Source organism: Protopterus annectens, chromosome 1.part1 (genome assembly GCF_019279795.1).
Source record: "Protopterus annectens isolate FY-2018-M chromosome 1.part1, PAN1.0, whole genome shotgun sequence".
In the NCBI taxonomy this organism is placed as follows: domain Eukaryota; kingdom Metazoa; phylum Chordata; order Ceratodontiformes; family Protopteridae; genus Protopterus; species Protopterus annectens.
In genome coordinates, this window is record NC_056726.1 from 1,730,068,796 (window position 1) to 1,730,082,411 (window position 13,616).

Sequence of the window (13,616 nt, forward strand, 5' to 3'; positions counted from 1 at the left end):
CTTATATGCCTCAAGTTGTTCCAAGTTTTTTTTTTTAAGCCAAGCTATCCATCTCCCTGTTTTCTTTCCAGAACCTAAATTGAGAGAGAAAGGATGCTACATATGTTGGATATTCGCTGACAACTTAGGTACTATCTTGACAGAACTAAATCGTTTAGATCTTTGGATCAATTTTTCATTTCTTGTAAAGGTAAGAAGAAGGGACAATCTGTATCAAAACAGACTATTTCCAAATGTTTATCTAAGGCTATTTCCTTTAGCTATACTCCCCAGCTATTCCAGGCAGGGTCAAGGCCCAGTCTACTGGGGTATTGGCTTCATCAATAGCTTTTTAGAAAGGGTTGGATTCTAGAAGTACTCTAGAAGTTGCTGTTTGCTCCTACATATATATTTTCACAAATCACTATAAGCTTGATTCCTTCTGTAGATCCAGATCATGCTTTGCTAGGACCATTCTCCAGGGACTCTTGGACTTCTCTTCTTCCTCCTTCCAGATGTAGCAAGCTATTGTAATCTACCCATATAGCTAAGGCTACTGCAGCAGTGATTAATAAGATGAACATAGTACAGTTGTGTAGGGAAACATGCTGTAACAGTAAATGTTCAGATAATCAATGCTGCAGTAGCCGTTCACTCCCTCCACCCACACCACCCACCTTTGTTTTTTGGTGTGCTTTTATGCCAGTGTGTTGGCATTTATTTTTTTGTGGTTCTTAGCTGTGTCCTTTAAGGGATTAGCCTCCCTCTCTCTGTTGGCGGGAAAACTCTGAAGGGCTTTTTGCCAAACTTGTCTTTTAGTCACTTCAACTCAAGCTGCCTGACAGTTTGGGTGCGTGGAAGGTGCCTTGAAGTTTGGGAGGCTGGCTGTTATATCCTTGTCAGGATATTACCTATATAGCAAAGGCTACTACAGCAATGATCATTTGAACATCTATTGTTATGTTAAGTTTACTTACACTGCTGTACTTTACGCATGTACTCAAGTCATTACACCACAGGTACCAACAAGAGTCAATCATAGTTTTCATAAAGTAATTGATTTGAGTTGCACCTCCCCGGACTACATGAAGAGATATATTATTGACCCCTTGGACTGTGTGCCAAAGGTTGATATGCACCTAACATTGAGCAACATTGTACTTTCACCGAGGATAATACCACACTATGCAATGAAGATGATTGACTGTAGTAATTGGCTTAGTTTATGTTCTCATTCTTGGGGGATACAGCATCTGTCAGCCTGGGAGGACATAGGCAATGGAGAAATAAGTCAGCAAGCAAAGGAGAGTAGTATTGCTGAAACTGAATTCATCTTCAAGTCTTGGTGAGTACCTTCATGAGGTGGACCCTGTTTTTTACAAAATTTCATCAAGATGACACTGATATATAGACTATATTATTTAAAGCATATATCATGGACAGAAATATTTCAAAAGTTAAAAAAAATAGCTGGGTGCACAAGACCCAGGACAAAAAAGTGACCAATCCTGATAGGTGCATTCCTGCCAGGACTGGAAAAAATGACAGTGTAGATTCCTCAAAATACGGAAACATTCCTATAATGGGACCAGGCCCAAGGAGAGGATGGCCCCCCTGTTGTAGAAGGAAGTAGCAATCCACAAAAATCACAAAAACTGATCGGCAAAGAAGAGCCATAAAGACGATAGAGTGGACTATTGATAAGAAATAAAATTATGTATTGTTACTATTATCCAAAAAGCTCAAAATTTCCAGATACAAGATGTACAAAAAGATTGAGAGAAATTAGAAGAAAGAAAAATACTTCCACAAGAAAAACTGTTAGAAGCTTCAATAAAAATTTGTGTTCACTAATTCAACATATTTGTGAAAAGAATTATATAGACCAATAAACTGTGATCTATTTGGAAAAAGAAGCATCTGAGGAAGTGTGAAAATATAAACAACAAAGCGTAGAGATTTTTGAAAAGTATAAAAAAGAAATATGGACATGGGAGGGAGAGAGATTTGATATTGTGCAATATTTATGCAAAGTTGAAAGACAAATTGATCAATACAAAAAAAGCAGCCCCAAAGATATTCGAAGAAGAATACAGGCAAAGGCATCCAGCTATGGAAAATTTCACAATAAAAAATAATATCACAAAGAGGGAATGTAGAAAAGAAGATTAGTAAAGTAGAAGTAAATAAAAATAGAAGTTGAAGTTATGGAATGCCTGCAAAGAGAAGGATTTGGTGTAGAAGGTGTAACAGAAGTTACATCACAGCATGATGGAATGAATCCCCAAAGTAAGGAGAAACAGGAAGATCAGGAGACATCTGAAGAAGAAATATAGACATGGGAAAGAAAAAATATGGTGTAATATTTATGAAAAGGAGAAAGCAAAACTAATCAATATAAAAAGAGCAGCACCAAAGATATTTGAAGAGAAATACAGGCAAAGGACTCCAGACATGGCAAACTTTACAATACAAAAAAATAAGAAAACAGAGGAAAAGTAGAAAAGAAGATTAGTAATGGAGAAATTAAAGTAATAGAAACTGAGGTTATGGATTACCTGCAGAGTGGATAATTCAGTGTAGCAAACCTAACTCAAAAAGCACATCCAAATTAAGGGGAAACAAGTGGAACAGGAAGCAACTAGTCAGTTGCCATATGAAGATATTTTGGAGTATACAGAAAACCAGTATAAATGTTTACTTGAAGCTGGACAGCAAGGGAAGGAGCAGGAAACTGGCAACTCTGACACAGTCATTGTTAAGAAGTGATAGACCAGTGAGTTCCCATATGACAGAGCAACAGATGACACAGAATGAAATTGAAGAGAATGTGCCACACGTGATGTGATGTACTATTGTCAGAAGGACTGTATACTGAAAGGCATAATAATGTAGCAAGATTGTTGCATTGGGGATTGTGCAAACATTATAATGTTGAAGTAGCTAAAAAAATGCTGGAAACATGAGCCACAAAGCATCATAGAAAATGATGGAAATTTATATCACTTGGGATTGTCCATTACCAGCAGTTCAAAAAATAGATGCAAAAAAACCAGATATAGTAGTCCATGAAAATAAGAAAAAAGTAGCATTGATTATTAAAATGGTGACACCCAGTGACTACAGTGTCTTGCGTACAGAGAGACACAAAGTCATAAAGTACCAGGATTTGCAGGCAGAAACGAGGGCAATGTGGAAGAAAGATACCCAGACATTTTCAGTAGTAGTAAGAGCAACGGGTCTTGTAAAAAAGAATTTACAATTGTACTTGGATACGTTACTGATACATGTAACTCTGTATGAATTGCAGAAGGAGTCATTACTGGGCACATTGAGTGCTGAGAAGAGCACTTTTAGGTAATATCAAAGATTGAAACAATGCTAATTTCATGAATTTTAATTATACCGTGACTTAGGAATGGGGTCCATTCCCGTCACGGTATTAGAAACCGTGTCAGTGACTACACAGAGAATGCTGTGCCTACCAGAAGTAAGCACAAGACTAACTAAAAAAGCAAACCACCCTGGTGGAATCCAAAATCAAATAGGTTGCACAACAACAACAAAAAAGTCATAACTAAAATTACGAAAGCCAAAAATGATAAAAACTCTCATCAAACTGAATGGACTTCTAAGAGGCCTAATTAAGACCAACAAAGCAAATTATGAGCTAAAGATAATGTCCCAGGTGAAAGACAACCATAAGACCTTCTTCAGCTATGTCTGAAACTACAAAGGTGGCCCACAGCAGTATGCTAGACTGCTGGTAAATGGAGCCACGTTCAGGGAACTGGAGATGTAGCAAATCTACTATCTGATAAATTCAGCTTCATCTTTAGCACACACTCTTCGCCCCCCCAACCATCTCTCTAGGAAATATCTTCTAATGTAACCCCTCTAGCTATCGGTGGTGAGCAGGTCTTAAAGGTCATCTCTAAGGCTAGGAATATAGCTTTGATGGGCCACAATAATATGCCAGGATGCCTCTTAAATAATGTGAAATATGTCTTATCAGGGTCACTGGGATCACTATTCAAACATATCATCTGAACAGTCAGTCTTTATGCCACATGACTGGAGGACTGCACTGGTCATCCCTCTACACAAGGGCAGGTCATCAGTGGATCCCAGGAGCTACAGACCCATTAGTATGACTATTCTCGTATGCGAAGCCATGGAAAGAATTATCATGGAAATTATAAACAATATGTGAAATCTTCAGACACTGGAACCCATCCCAGTCTGGTTTCTTCAAAGGCGGGTCATACTTACTGAACCTGATGGACTTCTTTGAGAAGGTCACTAAGGCAATGGATGAGGACAAAATAGTATTTACTGCCTACCTTGACCTACCCGAGGCATTTAATAACAATACCCCACTTATGCATTGTAAACAAACTCAAAGGATTAGCATAAATTCCTGTGCAACCTGCTGAATAGCTGTCTGGCGCACAGGTAGGACCCAGGAGATTAGGACTGAAAAGACCACCTACTCAAAGGCTGGTCTTCAGTGGAATCCCCAGAGCTCTGTGCTGGGTCCGCTCCTCTTTGGCATCTGTTTCTCAGAAAAAACAATAACCAAGCACAAACATAAACCACCTGACAAGGAAGCCTGGAAGGGTAGAGATGCCAACAAGCCACAGTCAAGGAACACAGTAGCATCTGTAGTAAAATGAATGAAGACTAGATTCCTTCCAGGAAATCGTAAATATAAGAGACTCATCTCCAATAAAATCAAATGAATAAGTTAGAGTAAAAGAGATCTTCAGCAGAGATCTCTGATAAAGTCCCCAATATTTGTAGGATGAAAGAGCTTAGATTTTATTCTAATTAACCTGTCCATTTAGTTTTATTGGAGCCGCGTGACTTATATTTGTTATTGCCTGGAAAGAATCTAATCTTTGTTCATTTTGCTACAGATGCTATTGTGTTCCTGGGCTCCGGCTTGTTGGCATCTCTACCCTTCGTGACTTCATTGTCATCTATTTCTCAGAAGTCAGGGCCAATGTGAAGGGCCTCTGGCTTGCCTAGTTTGCAGATAATTGCAAGCTGGGAGCAGTCATAGAACACCCCCCAATATACTAACATTTTACTAGGTCTAACACAGACTAATGACTGGTACCAAAGCCAGTTATTAAAACTCAGTGCCAAGAAATGCGTAATGGTTTGTTTTGGGAAGTTGTCCATCCCAGGGAAACTACCTTATCAGTAAAACACCTGTAAAAGTAGACACAGTACTCAAGGGTTTAGAGACTCATGTAGATAGTAACCTGGCTTTTGACCAACACGTGTCTAAGATAGTAAGAAAATAATTTTGTGTTGCTCAACTTATAAGAAAGGGCATGGCATCTGTATCCTGATAAGTCATCATGCCACTGTACTCGGCCCTCATCAGACCCATTACTGAGTATAATGCTGCCTTTGGTGCATACCTGACCAGGTGCATACAACAATTGGAACGTCAGCAGAGGTACTTCACAAAAGAATACTGGGTATGAATGCAATGCACTCTGTAGATTGTCTCAAAGACCTTTCTTTATATTCTGTTTTCTACAGACTGTTGAGAGGGGATTTATATCTAGCATATAAGGCATCCTTGGATCCCACCCTGATGGACCTTTTACATATCCACAAAAGGAACATCATCTAAACTACTAGATTCAAGGATTTAAACTTTGCTTGCGATTTAAGGAGAACTTGATGGAGGGACAGGTGTGTGTGTCAGAGAATTCCCATACTGTGGAATAGGCTTCCTCTCCATGTGAAGCAGAGCCCTTCCCTGACCCTATTCAAGCATAACTTGGACCAATGGATTAGAAATGCACCCCTAGTATGACACCTGTGTCTATTATGGACAGAGGCAGAAGTTGTCATGTCCTAAGTAACATACACTCCTTAAAACGTCTAAGGCATAATAGTCTTGTGTGATACATTTGGGTTCCATGGCTAGACTTATAAAGGCCTCAGGGGTTATTACCCTCGTATATACCTATGAACCCATGGAGAGGCCCAACGCTAAGCCCTGTGGTAAACTGCGTGTTACTTTTTTTTTTGCTTTCAGAATTGGCACAAGAGAATCTAATCACATGAGTTCTGTCAGGTAGCAGGTTTATGCTTGCATGAAAAACAGTGTCAAATGTCAAAATCAGGTCCAGACATGCTGCTTGTATTACATATCCGCTATTTGGTGACATTTTACAAAAAAAGAAAAAAAATAATGGAAGTTAAAGGCAAGGCTTTCCTTTGACAAAGCCAAATTGATGAGAGTCCAGGATTAATAGATTTTCAATGCCCAAATTAATGAGGTCTGTGATAATGTGTCCCACAGCTTTACATATGAGGGTAGTGAGACTCATGGGTCTGTAGTTTCCATGGCCTGGTGTTGTACCACCCTTATGTAACAACATTACAGTGGCTGTTTTCCAGGCTTCAGGAATTAAAGAGGTTAAGTAGGGGTTACCATAAAAAGCAAAAAACTCTGGAAGAGTGCTGTTAGATATCCAAAGATTTAATAAAATAGTAGCATAAAAACACACAAACTTCAGAGAGATTAGCGCTTTCGGGTGTTAACCCTTCATCAGATGGAGACATATGTTACAAAGCACCATTTAAAATAAAATACAACCAATGAGCAACTGATAAAAATCAGTAAAAAACCCGCCTATTTTTCAAGGCAGGCTTTATGGGGACAACATCATTTAGCCCTGGGTTCCTGTGTGCCATAAACTCCACAATCTTTCTAGACTCAATTAATTCTGTATACTGTTTAATATCACCTCCCCTCTTATTGAGCCTTACATTTACTATGGCCCTAAAGGCAAAACAATGTGTGGGATATTCATTAACATGTCTGAAAAGGGCATTGTGTGTATCTTTGTTTCTGATGCTAGATAGATGCTGCAGTATTCTTACTTTAAACATACTGTTGGTCTTGCCCACGTAAAAACATGGGCAAGACTTACAGTTAGCTAAATACACTATATCTTTCGTTCTACAAGTGGCTCTAGCTTTTAACATAAATGTTTTGTTGGTAACAGGATGCACAAAGGAAGTATCTTGAAGGATGTGAGGGCAGGCCTTGCATCTACCACAAGGCTTGCTGCCTACAGACAAAGCAGGGGTGATAGGTGTACTGATGTATTCCCCACACAAAATGTCTTTTAAACTCTTGTTTTTTCTATATCCAAAAACTGGGACCGGACCAACAATAGTATTGATCTTGTCGTCACTAGTAAGGATATTCCAATTATTCTTTATGATCCCACTGATTTCTTTTATGTTACTACTGTATGTAAACATAACCTTAGGTCTGTTATCATATATTATTTCTTTTGAGGATGCATCTAATTCCCTACCGGGCCGATGCAACCAGGGCTTATATTTATGCCCCCTTTTTTCTTTATTCTTCTCTATGACATCTTTGACCATAGCTTCTTTATATCCCCTGTCAACAAACAACCCCTTCAAGCATTCTAATTCATCATTAAAACAGGTGTCATCCGTACAAGTCCTAGATACCCTAGCTAGCTGTCCTTGCACTATGTTAGGAAAAGTATAACGCGGATGCATGCTGTCAAAAGTTAAAAATGTATTTCTCCAACATCCCTTTCTATGCTAACTGGTGGAAAAAACCATGGATAGTTTGTTCTATCGTGACATCCAAAAAATCTATTTTTGTGTAGGATGTTTCTTCCGTGAACTTGAAAAAATCAGTAGTGGAATGTAAAAAATTGATGAAAAGTTCTAAGGAGGTGATATCACCCTTCCACAAAATAAAAACATCGTCCATGAAACGTTTATAAAGACCAATGTATGGCTCCCATTCTTTATTGTTTAAAATGTATAGATTTTCCCAATAGGGAAGTACCAAATTTGCATAGGTATTCGCACAGGGTGTGCCCATGGCTACACCCTGTGCCTGCCTATAGACCTGATCTAGGCCCAAGAACACATTGTTCTCCAAAACTAAATTCAGTATAGTTGTAATCTGATGGACATGATGATCTGTAACAACACTATCTTTTAGTAATGTACTAATAGCCATGATGCCATAGTCATTATTAATGACAGTAAAGAGGCTCTGTACATCGAGTGTAACCATGAGATAGCATAAACCAGAAGGGGCCCTATCTATCCCTCCAAGTGCCTTCAAAAAGTTGCCTGTATCTGTCAATATATTCTCCATTTTGTTGACATAGGGCCTGAGTATGGTCTCTAACCAAATGGAGGCATTCTCTGTGACCCATTTCCTACCTGATACAATAGGTCGTATGGGGGGGTCTATCAGAGATTTGTGTATCTTGGGTAGACCTTTGAAGAGCGGTGTGACCACACCTTCCACTCTGAGGAAATTGTATAGTTCTTCACTAATAATCATGTCATTCAAAAGTTTTTCCAAGGTCTTATACACTTTATCTATTAGGAGTTTTTTGCTTTTTATGGTTCTCCAATTGTTGTTCTCTGGTTGGGTTATCAGCATCAAGCATTCGTTTTGGATTTAAGTAGGGGTTAAGATGGGCCATATTTGGTACTGATCATCAGTCAGCCTTGTATGGTAACTGTGCCAGTGGATGAGGTGGTGTTAGCTTTTGAGAGGGCTGACTAGACTTGTTCCATAGTAATTAAAGGGGTTGGCTATAACTGTAAAATCTGTGAAGTAGCAGTTACTGCTGGTGGAATAACATTTCCACCAAGTTTGTCAACTAGAATATTAGTTATTTACTTTGGATGAGAATGATCAGTATTATCATGGACTGTCTGAGAACATTGTTGGTGGTAACTTCTTAAGTTCCTCTCATAGTTAAGAAAGATTTATAGTTATATTTGGTTTTAGTGGCTATTATAAGTTCATATTCAGCTTTTGAGCTTCCTAATAATTCCCTTAAACCTAGTTTGCTTAAGTGTGCTCTTAACACAAGTAGAATGAGACTTCATTCAAACATTAAGTAATTTCTTTATTGTTAAATATTTTATTTATATGGGTATTCCACCATATGGTACTGTTTTTTAACTTTCTCTTACATTTGGTATAGAGACAGCCTTTTCACTGCAACTATTTAGGAGTAGAAATCAGAGGCATAGACATTAGCTTTAGCAGTGGGATCCATTGGAGGAGAATTTAATTAGGTCATCAAGTAACCAAAGAAGGTTTACTTTTGAAAAGTCCCTAAACACAGAGGAGTTTGCAGAGGAAGTACCATATGTTTTAAAGGGAAAAAAAATCACTTATTTATGATCTGTTTTAACAAGGAAAGATGATGTATATGAAGGTGTGCAAGAAGCTCCCCCCAGTGCTTTTTTAGGAAGAGTCTGTCCTTAGATTCCCACCTAGTAAATTCTAATTTGCAACATTACAGTTGCATTATTCAATGCCAGAAGCTGTAAGAAAAACTTCACTTGCCTGTTTTCCTCAAGCTTATCTCTCTTACGTCCTCTGCACTGCATTTTTTCATGCAAGAGAAGAAATGAAAGCAGATGATCAGGGAATGACTCTGAAGCATATTCCTCTTCCTTTGCTCAGAAGTCTTAATTTATTTTAAGTTACAGGCAACTGCAAGTCTTCTAGGCATATACTACTTAAGACTGAATGCTGTGAACATTAAAGGCCTACAGTTACAATAGGTATGTAGATATTAGTCTTTTACAGTAAAACAATAAATAGGATACAAAAAATCAGAGTGTAAGGAACATCTTTCTTGTATTATGACTTAACCCATTTATAATGCTTGACTTACATTCCTGTTACTACTGTTCTGATTCTCTCTCTATTTTTGTAGTGTTCAGTACCTTATTTTTGTGAGGCATCTTGGTGGGATCCTTGCTATTCCTAATATAAGAGGTGGAGGAGAATATGGGGAAACATGGCATGAAGGTAAGATACCTTATGGTAAGGACAGTAAAGTATTTTGGAAGTAAGATTTTTATGAGAGAAATATGAGTTTCATTTGTTGTTCTTCAGGTTTTTTATAACAATTGTCACATGGAATACAGTTCAGCTAAAATGTTTTACAAACATCGTTAAGCTCTTTTTACATGTTGAATATCAGATACTTTTGAGTTTAGACACTGATAACTTGCATTATTTTTAATATTACATTTTGCATTTTAATATTACAATTTACTTTGTGTTATTGCCTAAATCAGTCTGCACCCTAACTTCTCTTGCCTATTTGTCTTTAGCATTTCATTTGTATGCCAGTTACAGGAGGCATGCGGGGCAGAACCATTGAAAAAAAATTAAACTTCTGTTAATTGTAAATGGCATTTAAGACTGCCTTGTATATGATATTTCATTCATGCTCATGTTTTTGATAGGTCAAAGATGGGTTTAGCATGAAACGTTACTTTGCATACATTTGCTTTGCTTTTATTTTGGTTATTGTGAGAATACGACAGAAAACTAGATCTGAAGCCAGTGATTGGCTTTCATTCAACATGTAAAAATTATTGCTTTCTTAATCTAATGTTACTGTGACTGCCGTATTATGAGTTGGAATCCATACTGGTACTGTGTGCATTGCCTGGGTGAGAAGCACAGAGCGTGTCCAAAAGAATCTCCGCACTATGGAATAGGCTCCTCGTCCGTGTAAAACAGAGCTCATCCCTGACTCTATTCAGTCAAAACCTTAACAATTGGATGGGGAATCATAAATTTACCCCCTGTATAGCCCCTATGTCCTTTATGGACAGAGGCCTACAAGAAAAGTATTATCCTAAGACCTACCCCAACAGATCCTTGGTTACCACCTTACTAACATGCCTCCCTTATAGATGCCCATGATACTCGGGGTCCAAAATGGCTTGAGGCATCTGGCTAGACTTGTAAGGAACCTAGTTGTCGTTAGCCTAGTAACAACCTATGAATCTATTACACTCAGCCATAAATTATAGATTTGCTCCTGCCATTTAGAAGCAGAAGAAGCAGTAGTTGGTGGTCTGCTTAATTTCATTCAGAAGGATAGTGGTTGAGGGTACCCTGTTTGGGGATTGGCATAGGAGTTCCTTGATCAATCCCAGTCCATTATTTACTGAGGTAAAGTGAAGGAGACACAGGTTAGATATCAGTCACCCTTTGTCGAGTAAGTCTATACCTAAGGCAGTCTTTTTGTCCTGACATGCTTCTACCTGATCCTCAGCAAGTAAAGGTTCATGCTTCTGCCTTTCATCAGCTAGCAAGAAGCCACTGAGCCCTACAAACCTTTCAGTTACCTTAAGTGGTGCATCATGTGATATTTATTCATCATTCACACTGTCTCAGTGGCATATGGGTTCTGTGCCTACACAAACCCCACACTGGCAGCTTTCAGCTCAGTATCCCCTCCTTTTAACTCTGTGTTAAGCAATTGGTTAAGCCTCTCCCATCAGGGGAAGCCTAACCCCTGCCCCAGAAAGATCTCCTTCCATGTCACTGTCCCATAAGGGTCTCCTGACAAGGATAGCCAAACGTCCAGCCAGTAAGCCTTTAGTATTTATAGGCATCGTATGTCACACGTATGCTCCCTGCTCAAGGAGTAGGGCATAAAAGTGATGTCCGGATGCACACACTTTAGAGCTTCTTTGCTGCCAGTCCAAACACCATCACTAAACATTGGTCTGAACTCCTTTCTTATGTGCTTGTTCCCGAGACATTTTCAGATAAGTGTCCCATTGGAGTTCTTATCTTCTCTTTTGTTTTAGTAGTGTTGGTTTACATGTCATCCAGAAAGGGGAAGTGCCAGTGTGGAGGCAGATTCCCCATAAAGATAGTCACAAACAATGTCTCTTCTGTTTGGGTGCTTTTCATGACCATGCACGGTGTTCTGTCTGCCAAGCGATTGCCCACAACACCCTACTTAGTCACCTGTTCCCCTTGTCTGTTTACCTTAGAAACCAACATCTTAAGCTGTTAGCTGTAGGTGTTATGAAGGAATCTTCCCATCCTGAGGGTTAGCCACCGATGAAGAAAAATGCCAAAAAATTCAGGTCTTATACGCTGCTGTTCAGCCTTCCCTGGATGCCTCTATCGAAGTTGGTGAAAGCTATGAAGATTGTCTGGTTGTTGCATCGGATTCCTCTGCCATAACCCCATTGGAGGCTGCCATGGATTGACTTCTCGCATGTCCTCAGAGGCTTTTCAAACATCTGCCCCCAGACGTTGAGGGGGAGCCTCAGCTGATTATATCTGAGGGACTGAGGGGGTTTCCACAGATCTTAGTATGAAGAGATATCCCTACTGCTCAGAGTGTCGGCAAGGGTCTAACCCTCCTAGGGTTTTTCGTACGGACATCCCGCTGAAAAAGAAACAGAAACACAAGCATATTTCCTCTGCAGTTAAGGCTCCCCAATGAGAATGGCAGGATTTTACTCAGGAGTTGTTTAATACTTTAATGGCTTTAAAGCCTCCTCAAGGGGCTGTGCCTGCCCCTCTGTGATCTTCTTTTTCTTTTAAGAGGCCCAGAGAGACCCACACAGTAGGATTCCTCTGATAAGGATCTGGATTCTTGTGAAGAGTCTTTAGCATATTCTTCTCATGTCTCTTCACCTAGGAGTATGGGACTGAGGATGAGGATGCTATCAGTTCAGATTCCCCTTTAGAAGAACCTTCCCATATGATGGAATTCTTTAAGTGAGATGTATTTTGAGCTCATCCAGATGGAGTCTACAAAGCCTTCTGCTGTTCCTTCAGATGTTCTTCGTGTTTCACTGTTGCAGTCATCACATTTGGCTTATCTGATTGCAGTAGCCCTCAGTCGGCCTGATTAACAAAGTCTTGGGTCCTGCGTCGGTTGTTGTCCCTTCTTCCGTGACGTCAGGTCGTCAGGGGTATAAAACATGCAGCCAATGCCATTACATCAGTCTTTCTTGCCATGCGGTGCCCAAAGCAGAAGCAGTTTGCAAGTGCCGGTCGGCCGACTCCTGAAATTTTTGTTTTCGAGTTTCAGAACTGAAGTCTTCAACTAAAAGCTAAGTACCCCATTGGGGAATCTTTTTCTTACTCTAAACTGATCTCAGTAAAAGTAAATAATTGCATTACTTGTGGAAAACAAATAACTCATAAAGATTTTCATTCGTACTGTATTCCTTGCCTAGGCCCTGACCATGATGTACTTCGCTGTCGGTTTTGTGCTTTATTTAAACCACGAACTATCCGTCGTCGGTATATTTTCACTTCTAAATGTTTTGGTACTTGGTTCAATTATGCTGATATATCTTCGCAAAGCCGTCTGACTACCGACATTCTGGAAAAACATGAAGATAAAGACAGAAACTAGACTAGACTAGACCTAGGTCCAAAGCTGCCAACGACGCTTCTCCTAAGACAGTTGACAGTTTGCCGGTACTCAGTGAGGCGCTTTCGCAGCCCCTGATACCCGCTACTTCAGATTCGCAGGCCTCTACTGAGACCCATTCGGTGTCCTGTATGCCATGACATGCTTCAACTGTGGAACCTGCAGATGTCTCTTCCTTGGATGGGTCCGGAGCCGCTGTGCAGACACCGGCTTCTGAGGATGTATTCAGGCCTACTGACTTGCATATTAAACCGATGCCATCTTCTTCTTCAAGGCCTAAAACTCGAACCATGCCTAGAAAACTGAGCCCAGACCGCATGGTCAGGCCTCTATGCCTAAAAACCAAATGATAAGAATGTCTGAAGACCT

General features: G+C 39.6%; 1 protein-coding gene across 1 annotated transcript in view; it reads left to right on the forward strand.

Annotated features, from left to right (window-relative positions):
• The window catches only part of LOC122811978 (prolyl endopeptidase-like), a 2,225,690-nt gene that overhangs the window by 1,728,238 nt on the left and 483,836 nt on the right, over positions 1 to 13,616 (forward strand). Inside the window, exon 12 of the mRNA XM_044084182.1 lies at positions 9,756 to 9,850. Within this exon, the coding sequence (XP_043940117.1) occupies positions 9,756 to 9,850 (95 nt within the window). The remainder of the gene's footprint in view (positions 1 to 9,755; positions 9,851 to 13,616) is intronic.